The sequence below is a fragment of the Lygodium microphyllum genome, chromosome 7, assembly GCF_053477565.2.
Source record: "Lygodium microphyllum isolate KBCC chromosome 7, Lygodium_microphyllum_v1.1.10, whole genome shotgun sequence".
NCBI lineage: Eukaryota > Viridiplantae > Streptophyta > Polypodiopsida > Schizaeales > Lygodiaceae > Lygodium > Lygodium microphyllum.
This window is the reverse complement of record NC_141141.1, coordinates 39,340,114-39,356,376: the sequence shown is the minus strand read 5'-3', so window position 1 is coordinate 39,356,376 and position 16,263 is coordinate 39,340,114. Positions and strand designations below refer to the sequence as shown.

Sequence of the window (16,263 nt, the reverse complement as noted above, 5' to 3'; positions counted from 1 at the left end):
ATTTCACCACATTATTGGTGCCCTTGTGACTAAGAGATTCACTGTTCGAACATATCTCATGAAGTTGTGGGTGAGTGTTGTGAATGGCACCAAGCAAAGGCTGGCTTCTCAAACACCAGCACCACATCCTGCCTCCACATCGAGAGGTGGCTCTCATGATGCCGAATCCTTTTCCTCTTCTACAGTGGCTCCCAATAAATAGTAAATCTAATGGGACGGCCAAGTTGCCCAAGTGCATGCCTTAATCGCCCTATTAATAAAGAGAGGTATCATGCAAGACAATCAAGGATGCATGGGATCAGCTTGCTTCCTTGTATCAAGTGCACAATGAAGCACGAGTCACTTGCTTACATAAGCAATTGGAAGATGTTTGAATGGAAGGAGGAGGTAACATGGATACCTATCTCACTAGCATCAAAGATCTTGGACAGCAATTATTAAATCTTGATGAACTAGTGCCAGATAATCAGCTTGTTTCTATCACTTTGAATGGTCTACCATGAAGCTTATCCAAGCTTTGCAACCACTTTGGGGTTAGTAACTATGGGCAATCAAGTTATGTATATCATCAACCACACAGGAAGAGCAAAGCCATCTCTACAATGCTACTTTGGCGACTGATCAAGCCTTTTTCACCCATCCTTGGCAAAAGGGAAAACCTAAAGCCAAAAACAAGCTTCCTGATCAAAAATCAGCAATGCTTCATGCTAATCATCCTCTACTTCCACACATTCCACATCAAAGAGGTTCGATTGATAGGTTCAAAGCCTACTATTTTCAAGGATTCTATTATTGCTCCTAGATTAGTCCATCCATTCCATGGAGGGGAGTTTGTAGGCCATCTCATGGGCTATGCATTAATGCCCTTTGATCCATGATCGGGGCTCCCTAGGCATTTAAACTGTCATTAAATGCAAACCCTCAATGACTTTAGGGTTAGGGTTTCATATGACAATTAAGCCATTTAGAGTTAAGATTTACTATAAAAAGGCACTTTGTGCATCACTAGCACATAACGGTCATTATTCATTTTGGTCACCTTGAGCATTGTACTGTCTTTCAATCATCAATACATTGCCTCTCATTTTGTGATTGAGTATCATTGTGCATCAATTAATTCTATCTTCCATTCTCCATCAATTAAGCGTGCAATTATTTCACACATAGACGAACATACATTGCTAGAGTATCCATAGTGCATCCTAGGTGTTCTTGTTATTTGCTTGTTCACTTATCCTTTTGAGAGAGGGTGTTAGAAGGGTCATATCCAAGTTCATGGGCTGCCAAAGGAGGGAGTGTGGCCACAGTTGTTTGTTCTTGTACTTGCAGAGAGGGAGCTTGTGCAATATGCAAGCTAGTGCTCAACCACTATACTCTTGATCCTCATGGATTCCTATTCCCAATTTCATCTTGTGCAACCTCTTTCATTGACCTTGTAGCTTTCATTATTCCACTACTTGTTTTGCTCTCTAACATGACTTTAGATTATAACGGAGTAAGAGAACTCTATGGTTGTATTACGTGGAAAGTGGGAGATCATGACCCTAACATTCATTTCTAAGGATGGGTGGACTTGATAATGCAAGTAGTCTTCCAATACTTAATGTTAGTAATGTTAGAATTTAAAGGGACCCAAACAAGCCAGAACCCTAACCATTCTGTTTTAGGCAAACAAAGTGATGGCCATGCTTTTCTAACTGAAGACACAAGTTGTACTATCCTTGCGCCCAGTGTGAAATTCAATTGTTTTCACAATACATCCATTGGCCCCAATGGAGAAACCGCCTCTTTAGTTTATACACTTCATTTAGGGTTTCGCACTGACAGTCCCAAAAAGGGTTGGTGTCCACATTTTGGCCACTTTTTCAGTGGGCACCCACACAATGGTGCACCACCCTGGACAGCTTATGCCTATAAATAAATAGGAAATCACTTCATTCATTCTTCACTATCTTCTTCAATCACCACTCTCCTCAGTCTTTCTTCACCACCCCCACCATTCTTCAGTCATTCTTCACCCCTCTTCCTCCGTCATTAGACACCCTTCCCTTCTCTCATTAGCCCCTTCCACCGCCCTCACACCCCTTGAGGACATTGCTGTTCGTGGCTCGTGGTTGCCTTCACCTTTCCTCTTTTGCTTCAAGCACCCTATTCCAACATCAGGTTTTGCGTTTGGAGTGTCTTCCACTTGTTGGCGTCACCATCATCTACTTGGCGTCAGCACCCTTCTCCTTCAAGCTCCACCTTCACCTATGTTTTTCAATATGGAGATCTTCTCCTTGCCTGGCATCATCATCTCCAGCTTGGTGTTACTATCATAGCCTCTGGCAGCAGTCTACATCACCGAGCATCAATGATTTCATCACTCGTCTATCAAAGGGGCTGTTGGGACCTATGTTTTTGTAGCCTGGGTCCTCCTCCATCACTTGGTGTCAGTCGTCCATCACAAGGGCTGCAAGGACGTGCGTTTTTGCAGCATGGCTCCTCCTCCATCACCTAGACTCACTTGTTTGTCATAGAGGCTACTAGGACCTGTGTTTCTGTAGCCTGGGTCCTCCTCCATCACCTAGCGTCAGTCATCCATCACAAGGGCTGTTGCAACCTACGTTTTCGCAGCCCAACTCATCCTCCATCATCCGGCGTCATCAATATCCACCTGGTGTCAGCATCTAGGCTGCTCTCCCTGCGATTGACAGCTTCGACACTCTGGGATTTGTGTTTTGCTGCCCAGGTCACTCCCCAGCATCAAAGGATTGTGGCTCGCTCTCTCGACAGCTGCCCTTCACCTTCGAGTGATTACTTCGATATCCCACTGCCCGAAGGACTACGTTTCACTCCCTTCATTGTGCACATTTCCCACAGGTTTTGCCGCCTAATTCAAACAAGACATTGCAGTTATCTTCTGAGCTTTAGCTCCACTGTATTAGCTTTTCTTATCATAGCATGATTCAATGCATCATCACCATGTTCTTCTTGTGTTTCTGAGTTCTTCTTCTCTCTCAATCTTTTCCATACACACTCTGCGTTACTCTCCGCAAACCCTACTATCCCTCTGCACTATTGCTTATTTTGACATGGTATCAGAACATGCTTGTTATTTTTTGACATGGTATTAGAGTGCGAGAGCTCAAAGAGCTAAAGGCCATCTTCATCAAAGAAGGCAAAGACAGGTTGCGGGTTTGGCATCATCTACTAATTCCCCCTTCATTTCCATTGCATCACCAAGAGAAAAAGATACCTTTCTCTTCCTCTCCCACCCACCCTTTGCTCCCTACCCCACTAGAGTATATGCGTCTACCCCCAGGTACTCATTGTGCCACCTATCCCTTCTCGGCCACAAAGTTTATTCAATATTGGCTTTTAGATTTTTATGCTCAAGGCAATAAGACACATCCAATGTGAACTAAGCCCTTTTGAGCCACAAGAGGATTGACTGGTACCACGGCCTCATCACAACCGTCGCAATGCGCTATAGAGGTTGCTTCTACTTCTTCTAGGGTTTCAAGAATGCCACCTCAACAACCCACGGTTCTGCAGTACGCTCCCTTGAGAGAGAATGATTGTTGGCTATCGTCCCCTTAGCAGTCTACTCCTTCGAGAGATAGTGATTGTTCAACACCCTCCTTTACTTCGGCTCCACAATCCGCTCCACTAAGCGACAGCAACCGTTGCCCACCCTTGGCTCCAACCTGAGCCTTGCTTTTCCCCACCTTCGACTACTCAGGTTCGAGAGGCCACCTGTGGGAGTTCTTTGACCACTTCAATAACCAGATACCTTCTTCGGGATGATCAGTTGCACTTCCTTCGTCATTAGATGATTTGGAGTCCGTGATCCATAAGTTTTTAGATTCCCTCTCACAGAGGTGGCTTCAAAGGGGGATGTACTCTCTTTGCCCTTAAAGGGGGCTTCTACTTCTTCGGCTTCAAAGAGGGCCCCTACGTCTCCACCCTCTAGGGAGGCACCTACTCATCCTAAAGTTTGTCAGCCTCCATTTACTCATTGGGAACGGCTGTCTTCAAGCAGTCGTTTCTCCTATTGATACCCAGGATCTTTAGAGACCGCCTAGCTCGAGGCCTTGTAGGTTCCAGCCGCGACTTGATGACGAGGCCTTAGAATTCCTTCTAGCATGTAGTTACGGAGTTAGTGGCTTCTCTCCCTAGGTGGAGTCAGATTCTGTAATTCATCCCCTCTGCTATACCTTACTACAGGTTACCTTTTAGGAATCATGCAATTTGAGAGAGGATTCAACAATGCTTGACCCATAGATTCAATAATTCAGACCAGAATTAGAGCTTGAACTCCTCTATTTTGCTCATTGAGAGCATCAAAAAAGGTTTTGGAAAATACCCTCTTGAAAGATACTAAAATCACATACCTAGAGTAAGATACAATCACATACCTAGGGATTCAGCAATTCAAACCAGAATTAGAGCTTGACCAGAATTAGTTTTTAGTTGGAAGACTAGCATGCACAATGCATACATAGTACCTCCAGGCTCTATATCATGCTAGATATGAGAACAAATTTGGAAGAGCATGTTTAATGTATGCACACAGCTCCACACATCATGCTAGCTATGAAAATAAATTTGGAATTGCATGTTTAATGTATCCACACATCATGCTAGCTATGAAAACAAATTTGGAAGAGAATATTTAATGTATGCACACCCCCAAACATCATGCTTTAAATTTTGGATCTCCATGATCCTCTACATTTTCTTCATATCTATCTTCGCTCCTCTTTCTTCATCCCTTTTTGGGCATGAGAGGGGATATTGAGAAACCACTTCTTTAGTTTATACATTTCATTTAGAGTTTCACACTGACAGCCCCAAAAAGGGCTGGTGTCCACATTTTGGCCACTTTTTCAATGGGCGCCCACATAGTGGTACGCCACCCTAGACAGCTTATGCCTATAAATAAGCAATCACTTCATTCATTCTTCACTACCTTCTTCGATCATCACTCTCCTCAGTCGTTCTTCACCACCCCCACCACTCTTCAATCATTCTTTACCCCTCTTCCTCCATCAGACACTACCTTCACCCTTCCTCTTCTACTTCAAGCGCCCTATTCCAACATCAGGTTTTGCATTTGGAGCATCTTCCACTTGGCATCACCATCATCTACTTGGCGTAAGCACCCTTCTCCTTTAGGCTCCACCTTCACCTGTTGAGAAACCCTTCACCCGCAGTTTGCGTTTTTGCGTTTGGGGTTTGCATTTAGGGTTTGCAGCCCCAAAAAGGGGCGCCATCCTAGACTGTCTGTGCCTATTTATAGGCCACTCTCTCATTCATTCCTCACGGCTTATTCATTCAATCCGTCACCTCTTCTCTCTAGCCTCTCCACTACCCTCACACCCCTTCAGGAGGACATTGCGGTTCATGGTTCATGGCTATCATCATCTTCCTTGTGCTACGACACCCTTGTTCCCTTGTATCACATTCACTCCATGATTCAGAACTTCATCATTCCATTCATTAGAGTTTCTTCTCTCTTCTCTTCTCTTCTCCACGTTTGCCGAGTTCACTCTGTGTTCCTCCCCGCCAACCCTACTATCTCGCTAGTACGCCATCTTTTAACATGGTATCAGAGCTAGATCTGCTCAAACAATGGCAAAGATTCTCCACTCCAGTGAAGGCAAAGACTGGTGGTGGATTCAGCATCCACTTCTCTTCTTCTGCTGCATCAAAATCTCGTTTTTGCAGGTTTTAGGTGTTTTCAGCTTGCTGCCCACACCCCTTTCGCGGAGGATATCGCAGTCTCAGTTGCCCATTGGTGTCATCTACAACCTAGCACCTATTTCCAATCTTCCACCCGCAGTTTACAATTGTTTACAGCAGAGCGACACTTGCTGATCACTCTCCATTCAAAAAACAATCTCGTTTTTGCAGATTTCAGTCTCTTACTGCTGGTCACATCCTCCTCCCACTAGCAGCTCCCTTCCAGCCCTTTCACTACCCTCCCACTCCTTGAGGCGAACATTGCGGTTAATGCTTCACACTGCCCTTACACCCCTTGAGGTGGGCACTGCGGTTCGTGGTTCAGGGTGGCTGACCTCTTGCTTCTTCAGCAAGGCACACTAGTATCCATGGCTTCTTTACCAATAGATGACCAGACTACTGGGTGCTCCTACTATGGCATCACCAGACACACCACCAATGCTTGCCGACTTCGACCCTTGCTCCCCATCCCCCAGAGTATATGCGTCTTCCACCAGGCAATTCTTGTGCCACCTCTTCTTTCTAGAGCCACCTCCCGAGATCAAGTACGTGCATATCCTTATGGTTCTCGGTACCACACAAAGTCCGACATTCTTCCTATGCATTGCATGTTTTCATCATCTTTGTACTAGGGCGCTCGGGCAACGTGAACAATTTTCCCATGAGGGACACTGTCCAAGTGGCACCTACTGCATGAGCATTCTTCAGCATGTAGCATTGCATCTCCACCTCACTCTTCTCTTGTTCCCCTTTTTGGGCTTGAGAGGGGGTGTTGAGAAACCCTTCACCCTTCACCCACAGTTTGCGTTTTTGCGTTTTTGCGTTTTGCGTTTAGGGTTTGCAGCCCCAAAAAGGGGCGCCATCCTAGACTGTTTGTGCCTATTTATACGCCACTCTCTCATTCATTCCTCACGGCTAATTCATTCAGTCCATCATCTCTTCTCTCTAGCCTCTCCACTACCCTCACACCCCTTCAAGAGAACATTGCGGTTCGTGGTTCGTGGCTATCATCATCATCTTTCTTGTGCTACAACACTCTTGTTCCCTTGTATCACATTCACTCCATGATTCAAAACTTCATCATTCCATTCATTAGAGTTTCTTCTCTCTTCTCTTCTCTTTTCCATGTTTGCCGAGTTCACTCCGTGTTCCTCCCTGCCAACTCTACTGTCTCGCTGGTACGTCATCTTTTCACATCACCTACGTTTTTCAATGTGGAGATCTCCTTGCTTGGCGTCATCATCTCCAGCTTGGCGTCGGCATCCTAGCCTCTAGCGACAATCTACATCACAGAGCATCAGTGATTTCATCACTCGTCTATCACAAGGGCTTCTGAGACCTACATTTTATAGCCTAGCTCCTCCTCCATCACCTGGCATCAATCATCCATGATTGGGGCTGTTGGGACCTGCGTTTTTGCAGCCTGGCTCCTCCTCCATCACCTGGCATCACTCGTCTGTCATAGAGGATGCTGGGACCTACATTTTTGTAGCATGGCTCCTCCTCCATCACCTAGCGTCAGTCGTCCATCACATGGGGCTGCTCGGACCTACATTTTTGCAGATTGACCCCTCCATCACTTCACATCACTCCTCTGTCATGGAGACTGCTAGTACCTGCGTTTTTGCAGCCCAACTCATCCTCCATCATTCGGTGTCATCATTATTCACCTAGCATTAGCATCTGGGCTGCTCTCCCTACATTTGACAGCTCTGACACTCTAGGATTTGCGTTTTGCTGCCCAAGTCACTCCCCGGCATTAGAGGATTGTGGTTCGCTCCCTCGACAGCTGGTGATCATCTTCCACATCTCCGACGGCATCAGAGGACTGCGTTTCACTTCCTCAACAGTTGTCCTTCACCTTTGAGTGATTACTTCGATGGCCCACTGCCTAGGGGACTGCATTTGCTCCCTTCACTGTGCAGATTTTCCATAGGTGTTGCCGTCTAATTTAGACAGGACAGTGCAGTTATCTTCTAAGCTTCGGCTCCACTATATCAACTTTCCTTCTCATAGCATGATTCAATGCATCATCACCGTGTTCTTATGTTTCTGAGTTTCTCTTCTCTCTCAGTCTTTGCCGTACACACTCTGTGTTACTCCCCGCAAATCCTACTATCTCCCTATACTATCGCTTATTTTGACATGGTATCAAAGTATACTTGTTATTTTTTGACATCATAGAAACTAGATAAGCATAGGACGACTTTGCAAAGTTGTATTGTCCTTGAACCAAGTGTGGAATTCGATTGTTTTCACAATACATCAACTAGCCCCAAGGATACAGCATTCATAGAGACTAGATAGCCATAGGATGACTTTGCAAAGACTGTAGGAAGCCTCAACGCTCAATTCTAGGGTCAGAGCCTTAAAGTTCCACTGTGAGATAGAATTTGAATTCAGCTGATCGACTAAATCCATATATCCTAGAAATTCATTTGGCATTGTTAGGTATAAGGAACCTAGTTGACTATCAAAGGTTACCCTCCCTTAGCCTAGACAGAGCAGTACCTTACATTGTTTTGTGTTTTGTTGGTTGGTTAAGTTCCGAGGATTCGTGAATTTTCCATGACAAAGTGATTTCTCTTTGACTCTCTCAGTTCTTTGCAGATCCAATCTATGTAAGTCAAGGGTTACACAAGTTTTTCCAAAAAGCATGCACCATAAGCTATGAGACATTCTAAACTTTCAATGAACATGAATGGAGAAGCAACCAATGTCTACGAAATTCGCACATACTGTGGTCAAAGCCTCACTTAGAGACGCTCCTTCATTGAGTTTACAATGTACTTCATTCCATAATTTGAGCAAAAGGTCTTGTTCTCGAAGATGGAATATACAAATCTGCACACATAATCAGCAGGTATATAGGCATCAGTCCAATAAAAAAGTGTGAAGAGTCCCAAACATAGGCACTCAAAGCGGACTATAAACAGAACTGATCATTAGCAAGGTGCAAGACTAAATCAGTGACTCACAGATACCATTATAGCAATTGCATACTAATTACAGATGCTCTGACTTCAATATACCTACTAAATAGCCTTGAACTGGAAAATCAAAAGATGTACTTACTTGAAAATCTGCATCTCGTAAAACTGAACTTTCAGAGGAGATTAGACTGGCCGGGCAAAACCTAGTGTATATTAAATAGCCTTGAACTGGGAAATCAAAAGATGTACTTACTTGAAAATCTGCATCTCGTAAAACTGAACTTTCAGAGGAGATTAGACTGGCCGGGGCAAAACCTAGTAAATGTTCCAAATATGGAACTTCAACAGCTCCTTTTTTCTTTTGTGACATCATGTAGTCCAATAGCAAAACCTTGCTCACCTTCAATGATTGAAAAACCCCAAGCTAATTCAAGATTTAAATTTTCTTTCAAGTATCCGTTCTAGCATGTAGATAAATTCTCAGCCCTACCTATTGCATAAACATGGCATTACTACATATGTGTTTTCATTGGCTATCAGTATCTGACTTTCTAATATTTAAAACATAAATAGCTGTAACCTTACCTGTTGCATGAGAACATTATTATCACCTTCAAATGTTAATTGTGCATCAAATTCAGCTGTCAAACACCCTATTCGATTTTCTGATTTTAAAGCTTGACCTCCACAAGCTGCACGACACTCCTGCAAAATCAAAATAGGCATATCCAGTTCTAGCTTTCAAACATTAATCCTGGACTACATCCACATCATTCCAAGATGGTAAACCCCATCTTACCTGTAGTGTTTTGATGTTATGCCATGTGAGCATTGCCTTATAGCCACTAGCTATCATGTGAAGAAACCTTGTATCTACATCTTTCTGCTTCAAAAATATTTCTTTGAGCTCGTTTGCCGCAAAGCTCATTGCATACCTTAAAAATTGACAGAAAATCATCCCATGTAAAGCATCTAAGCAGCAGCATTTTTCTTCTAGGAACAAGTTAGAAGACACCAAAATGTTATTATAGCCAGAAAAGCATCAATCTACTTTACTTCAAAGACTATTGAATCACATATAGAACACTCATATTTCAACTACTTGCACAAAGGTCCAAAACTAGATCCCAAGACTCATAGAGATCATGCCTTATTGTTGTTGGCTAATGCAAGTATCACCTCCCATTTCAACACGTGTTCTTTGCTCAAGGGAGGGAGGAGGTTTGGATTGCATCCTCACTCTACACATTAGGGAGATGAGCCGATCCCTCTTAGCCCCTTTGCCATCATCCCGCGTCCCCTGCTGGAGGTTACCCAACTCGGGTGTGGAAATCTGATTCTTGGATTTTGGTTGTGTGCCTCTTGCCTTAGATCGACACTCCTTATCATAATGGCCAGCCTTTTAACAATGTTGACAATACTTATTCTTCTTAGGTACATTCTACCATCAAGGTTTAAGAGGAGATTGAGTGGTTCCTTGGGATTCACTAGCCTTGCTTTGATTTTGATTTGTTGCCCTTGCCCTATTGCCCCCTTTAAGAAGATGCAACAAGAGCCCCCTCTATCGAGGATGCGTTATGAAATTGATCGACCAATCATGCGTAACACAACAACTAACACTCAAATTCATAAAATGTGGGTATCTGAGGTTGTGAAATCACCTGCTACACAAAATGGAAATATTTTCTTATTAGCTTATTAAGAAACACGATAACTTGATCATCAGAGGAGGTCAACAAGGAGACGCCGATACTCAACCAACTTGCCTTTCCAATCATCCTTGTCTATGATTTTAAAGTTTTGGAGCTCATGATCCCAATTGATGCAACAAGTCCTATCCGAAGCCACATAGTGGTCAGTCAAGTGCCCCCAATGCTGGGATGCTAAGTCGAAATGTTAAAGCTAAGAGTGAAACTCGGGCAAAAGCCTTGCATGCGCTCGACAATAGCGAAGGTGTTACGAGCCTTCTGCGAGTGGACAACCTCGTATGGAACAGGTGCAGGATCAAGTTGGGGTACCAATCCCTGTACTAAATCCCATAGGTTTTGAGAGTATGTCTTTCATCAAATTTGACCAAATGGTGTAGTTTGACCCGTTGAAACAAGTCTTATCATTAAATGTATGCTTGGCGGATGAGAAGCTAGAACCATGAGATGTTTGTAAAGAGGGATAAGTAGGGTAAGATGGAGGATAAGATGGTAGTGGTGGTGGTGGATAATAGGAGAAAGGGGTAATAGTGGATAGGCAGTTGTTGATGTCCAATAAGTGCCGATTGCTGCGGAGGTACCGAAATGGATATAAGTCCATACAATACCGTAGGTGGAGATGGAGACACTAGGACACGAGAACCCTATCCAAATGTCAGCTAGGGCACAATATAATGGCCAGATGGTCCAGTGGGTAATGCCATAGAGGCAAACTGCAGTAGCAAACGATCCACACTCGAATATTTCTGGGATGCACTCCTAGAGGGATAACTCAAAAGTGTGTATGGGAGGTCAAGCCTCTGTCACACTGAAAGGCATCTCAATAAAGTTGCAACAACTAAGGATGGTCTGCCAAGTCATCCTCTTCCATCCACTTTGCATCTATCGGTGAAACAATGTTGAAGCGTCACCAAGAAGCATATGGAAACTTTACCTCAACTTTACTTACCTCGAAACCTCCACTAGGTTGTAGGCCTTTCTTCCCTTTAAGCATTGTGATGCTTTATGCTTTCACATTGCTACAATTCCAACTTAACTAATATGCAACATTGCATCCAATTGACCAACCCCTCATGTGTACCTGACATGCTAGGAGCATCATATACATTAGAAAACATTCGATGTGACTGCATGGGAATTTGCATACTACTAGCCATACCAAGATATATTTTTCCATATGTTGCATGCATTACTAGCTGTATTTGTCCTCGTAACCAACACTATACGGAGCATCTGCATGACCAGCATTAACACCATGAGTCCCAAACATAGTGGGCTACATATATACATTGTCAAAAACTTGCCACTTTGTTCCCCAACATCATGCCAACATTTCTATACATGAGGTTCTACATATTACCAACCATACCCGGATACATTGGGCCTTGCACACCAGGCACTGGTTGTTGCATACCATAAGGAGTTGTGTCCTACATCCCCATGTGCGGTCCTAGTTACCCATCATTGCATGCATGTCTTACTATCCAAAAAGCATTGGATTGGCACTTCCAAGTTGACCTTGCATATGCATCAATTACCCTACTGGCATCATTTGCTTATGCTCACTACCCACGTTTGGAACATCATGCTGCTGTATTGGCTCTTCCTTCGGTGCATATTGTTGTCCCGAACCTCTTAAAGATGGTTTCCTCTTCTTGCATTTTCTGCCCTCCCTCAAGGGTTCAAAAAGCACATCAAACTGAGAATCATTTACCAATTGCATAGACATTTTAGCTGCTATTCTCAGTTGATCTTAAATTGGTCATCAAATTTCTCTTCCTCTTGCTAATCATTCACTTCTAAAGGCCTAGAAGGACCCACATTTTGGTCTAAACCAACATTATCAGCTTGTTTTTCATGTTGTGTGCCTTGTTCAAGATCAAGCATTGCATTTTGTTCATTCCATGTGGATGTTCATACTGAGAGGCATTATCACTACGTGGTTCCATCTTACTGTATAAAGACATATTGCTGTAATTTCTTAGCTGAGAGCAAAAATCAGCACTAGCGCAAAGCTTTCGCTTGCAATCTGGTGCCTTGAGCCCAACAAATCAAGGGATTGAGTGGTATCTCGACAATGGAACCTTGTAACCAGCCTTCCTCCTCGGATAGAGAGGTAAATAACCTAATCAAGTACTAATTACAAAAAGCATAAATTTCACATAAACTAAAAATACACACTTTACCACTTTGATTTGGAACATTGAACACCTTGTTGGCCCCAAAACTAGTGCCCATTTCAGTACTTCTTTAACTTGATTGATAATGGAATGAGTACAAGCTAAGATTCACAATCTCCTTTGTTGTTCCAAAAGCCCCTTTGCTGTAGCAACAATCAACAATCAATTCGGGTCACTTGCCCCTTGATTTTTCACCCAGGACTTGCACAAATGCAACCACCAACTGGCCAAATGCTGCCCCAAATTATAATGAATGGGCTGGCATCTGAATTTTCTGACAATTACATAAATTTTAGGTGCTGAATTCAATGTACAATGCCTTCACCAATTGGCACGGGTCCCTAAGTGGCTTTTAAACCTTTATTTCTACAAAAATTTAGGGTTTACAATAGAGATCTCTCGATTGTCCACCAAATTTGGCTGAGATCTGCTCAAAATGATTAACAAATGCTAGGATCTCCTGAGAATGGGTTGGAGAAGGTGAGAGAAAGACAAGATGAGAGAGAAATCTGGTTTTCTTTATGCAAGAAAACCCTAAATTCTGCATATTGCTTGCTCTAGCCTGCATTTAATGCAATCACCTACTGCTAGGCACCTCCAAAATGTTGTCACCTGATCAGCAATGCTGTTGTCAGCCCTTGGAAGGCAACTTCCTCTTGTCCCCTGCCTGTTGAGGCTCCCAAATGGCTGTCTTCTACAGCAAATTGCTATTCTCTAATCAAACAATGGACCACCAGCTCTCTCTCTCTCTCTCTCTCTCTCTCTCTCTCTCTCTCAACCTGTAAACTAATTAAATGGTCAAGACCCAGCCCCAAAAACGTTTTCTCAGTTTGTATGGGCATTTTTACCAAGTGGCAACCTTCTAAACCCATTTTTCAACATTATCCAACCATTTAATTAATTTTCAGAATTAAATAATCCTGAAAATTAATTTCAGTCATTCTGACCTTAACCAAAATTAAATGTATCCATCCATAATTAAATTGGGTAGACCATTTGCAACTTGAAGTGGTCCTCAATGTTTGTTGACCCTTAGACTGGCATCAATTAATTAATTAATGCTAGTCCTTAGTGACATCACCAACATTTATTCGCCAAATAATTGTCCTAGGGTCAAAATTGACACCAATTGACTCCCAAAGCCCAGCTCGCTTAACTTATCACAACTTTTGCCTTTGACACCCACTACATCCTCGGGGTCCTTGGCTTGTTACTATGAAATAACTGCCATGTGCATCACATGTGCTTAAACAACCTTGCACATTTGATTAATAACTAAATCAAATGTTATCAACAAGATTAAAACATCTCAAAATTTCACGTCATTGTAACACAAACCCTAGCATATCTTCACATGGTATCAGAGCCAATGCTCTTGTAAAGAGTATCCTACGAATATTGTGAAGGCTTGCTTTTGTATGAGGTACAAAAACAACACATAGCTGATTCATAATGTCTCAAATACCTTCTCGAGATCCCATGATATCTTATTAGGCTTCTCCATCATTGGAGGCCCTAAGGAGGCATTATGGACACGGTGAGAAAGATAACACCTCACCTTCACCTTCACCTTCTTTTTCTTCTCCAGTTCTAGATTTTAGTCTCATAACAAAGGAAAAGTTTGAAGAGTGCTTGTGCATTACGTATAGTCCAGCTTACACCCCTCCTACCAGCTTTACTACTACATTCGGACCAATTAGTGAGACTAATCACCTCTCCGATCATGGAGAATATACGATTTTTGAAATGATTAGCAGCCATAGTTGCGTGGAGTTTTGGAAACGACAAAACAAAAACATGTTTCAAAGTCACAAAACAGAGTTTTGGCCCGAGGTCAAAATGGCAAAATGGATTTTACGTCTATTTTTGGGAATATTTTGACATTAGACATATACAAATAGGTAATATTCTTTATATGTTGAACATCTACACCAAACCACTTAAATTCCTTAACAATATAGAGTATACATGTAAATTTAGAAGAAATTTTTTATTAGTATACATGATTCTACCAAAGATTTAAGATAGTAAAACTATAAAATCATAATCCATGAGTTTAAAAAACTTTCAAGATCAAGATTTAGAAGTTAGAACTTAGAACCTAATACAAAAGACTCCAGTATGCCATGGCCCATGAATGATGATAACATATGTCAAGATTGAAGACTCAATAGTGAACAGCTATAGACTCAAAAACACAATACTCGATAACAAACTACATTGCATGAAAACTAAATATGACTATGATGTATCATGTATCAATGATCATGTATCAGTGATAAGTGTCAAGACTCAAGTAATCACAATATCTCATCCAAATGCCAATGAACCATAAACATGATTGACTACAATAAGTGTAGAAAGTAGAAATCTATGAATCATGATTCATCATCTAATGAGAGTCACTGAGCATCATCCAAAGGCATGTCCTCTGCCTCGTCCTCATGGTTACTTGCAAGAGCACCAATACTCTGCTAGAGGAAGAGGAGGTATCATCATCATCGTCGTCATCTACCATTAGAGCTATGGAGGTAGAAGCAACGGCATATCGAAGAGCTCTCACTCTAGATGACGGATGGCTAGACCATGTCCAATCCGCAGGTGCAGAAATATCCTCATAAAGCATGTTGTAGATGTATATCTCCTCCTCTGGAATGGTGGAAATGTTCTTCACCTTCTCTATCTCAATCTTATCTACATTACCTGCTTTGGCTCAAGTGTGTAACTTGAATTTTCAATCAAACACAAGTTACAATAGCAAAAAACCAATCTCTCAAGCCAGGCAATCTTTAACTTATTTCTCTTATTTATGCAAAACAAAGCCCATGTGCTCCAATTTCTCTAAGCAAGACCACTATCACAATCTTGTGAGAGAATACAGATAGCCATCTTTTTTTGCCAAATTTCGATAAGATTAGAAATTGGAATCAAAATTTAGGATTCAAGAAGTGTTAGCTAAACTCAAGCCCTAAAACAAAGAACCAAAACAAATTCAGCATACTTATTTGTGCTCATTGAATTTGTTTACTTACCAAAGTCGAAGCACAATTTCCATACTTCTCCCACCAAGACACACACTGGAGATGTATCTCATGTAACTCTATAGTGGGGCATGTAAATGAAAGAGTATGATTGTAAAACTTGAGGAGATCATCCTTAAGTCGCATAATGATGGAAACATCTCCATCAGCCCACTTGTTAAGGTAATCTTACAGCCCCTCTTCAAGCTCCTCACTTGTATACTGATCCTCACTATGCCAAAGAGGATGCAAGCAATGTGCAATAGCATAAATCAGTTTGTGAAACCAATTCCATCTCCTGTTCCACACCACACAAATGTCTTACATCCTACGACATTTATGAAAGTTCACCCACATATTGATATAAATAATGAATCACAATAGATTATAGATATGATTAAAAAAGAGAAATTAGAATGAATGGTCATTGATACACTTACTTATCTTGAGAGAAGAAGATGTTTTTGTCCAGTACCTCTCTAATCTTATCCGTATACTCATACATTTACGATATTTTATAGATATGATTAAAAAGAGAAATTGGAATGAATTGTCATTGATATACTTATCTTGAGAGAATGTTTCTGTCCAGCGCCTCTCTAATCTTATCCATATACTTGTATAAGAGGCCTAGACTGCTACCCTCTATGTCAATGATCCTCAACACTGTGTAAATGGGAGTAAGAGATTTCACCAA

General features: G+C 42.1%; 1 protein-coding gene across 8 annotated transcripts in view; it reads right to left on the bottom strand.

Moving 5' to 3' along the window:
• LOC148033368 (acyl-coenzyme A oxidase 3, peroxisomal-like) overlaps positions 1 to 16,263 on the bottom strand; it is a 39,156-nt gene that overhangs the window by 5,680 nt on the left and 17,213 nt on the right. For 4 of the 8 annotated variants that reach the window (XM_087681278.1, XM_087681275.1, XM_087681279.1 and 1 more), the window contains 4 exons: positions 9,460 to 9,595; positions 9,246 to 9,365; positions 8,803 to 9,060; positions 8,467 to 8,571 (listed from right to left, as the gene is read on the bottom strand). In XM_087681278.1, coding sequence (XP_087537404.1) covers positions 8,467 to 8,571; positions 8,803 to 9,060; positions 9,246 to 9,365; positions 9,460 to 9,595 — 619 coding nt within the window. Of the gene's footprint in view, positions 1 to 8,238; positions 8,345 to 8,466; positions 8,572 to 8,802; positions 9,061 to 9,245; positions 9,366 to 9,459; positions 9,596 to 16,263 lie in introns of all 8 variants that reach the window. The other 4 variants (XR_015691304.1, XR_015691305.1, XR_015691303.1 and 1 more) reach the window with 4 other exon arrangements.